The sequence below is a fragment of the Gekko japonicus genome, unplaced genomic scaffold (genome assembly GCF_001447785.1).
Source record: "Gekko japonicus isolate JY-2015 unplaced genomic scaffold, Gekko_japonicus_V1.1 scaffold4782, whole genome shotgun sequence".
Classification (NCBI taxonomy): Eukaryota; Metazoa; Chordata; class Lepidosauria; order Squamata; family Gekkonidae; genus Gekko; species Gekko japonicus.
The window spans coordinates 20,798-21,648 of NW_015171034.1; the positions used below are offsets into that span (position 1 = coordinate 20,798).

Here is an 851-nt window from a genome sequence, read left to right on the forward strand (position 1 = left end):
CGCTCCCCCCAATCTCCCCCACCCCTCACCGGTGCGCTTGAACTGCCGGGTCCACATGCACTTCCCCGAGGCCGTGCACTTGGCGCAGTCCGAGGCCTCGCAGGAGATCTCCGAGCAGTTGCTGGCCACGAAGATCTCGCGCTGGTTGATGCGGCAGTCGTTCTCCGAGGTGCAGCTGCCGGCGCTGCCGATGCAGGCCCCCTCGGGGCAGTTGGTGCACCATTTGCACTGAGGCAAGGCCTGGGGGAAAGGGGCACGAAAGCGGGAGTCGGACGCTCTCTCCCAGGGAGGGGGCTGCTCGGGGGTCTCGGTCGGGGCTGCTGCCCCCAAGCAATGGTCCTTCGCTTCCTTGGTTTATTTAGGTTAGGGGGGGGGGCCCCAACCTTTTGGAGCCTGCAGGCACCTTTGGAATTCTCACACAGTGCGGTGGGCGCGGCCACTGAACGGCTGCCACGAAGATGGCTGCTTCGGGAGGCGGAGCCAGGCACAAGGTGGCTGCCGCAGCCGACCTTCAATCATAAATGGAAGATCCTTGTGCTGTGGCGGCAGCCGCTGCCAAAGCGGGGTTGCCACCCTCCAGGTGGTAACCAAAAAAGAAGGGGAGTCCGTGTACAAGGATAGGAACAAAGCACAAGAACCACTGACTAGAGATAACCAATATATGAAACAAGGGGCGGGACTCGCGGGGGGTGGGACCCGCGATACTCGCGGGGGGGGACCTCCACACATGAGGCAGAGGAGGAAGCAGCAGGAGGAGGTAAGTGCCCCCCCCATCCAACCGGTTCCTCCCCCGTCTCCTCCACCCACCCCGCGCTCAATCTCCCCCCTTGCCTTCCCCCCCTCCCCCGCTG

General features: G+C 64.0%; 1 protein-coding gene across 1 annotated transcript in view; it reads right to left on the reverse strand.

Moving 5' to 3' along the window:
- Positions 1-851, reverse strand: part of MEGF8 (multiple EGF-like-domains 8) — a gene marked incomplete at its 5' end in the record, with an annotated part of 69,628 nt that overhangs the window by 18,100 nt on the left and 50,677 nt on the right. Inside the window, 1 exon segment of the mRNA XM_015419040.1 lies at positions 30-240. Within this exon segment, the coding sequence (XP_015274526.1) occupies positions 30-240 (211 nt within the window).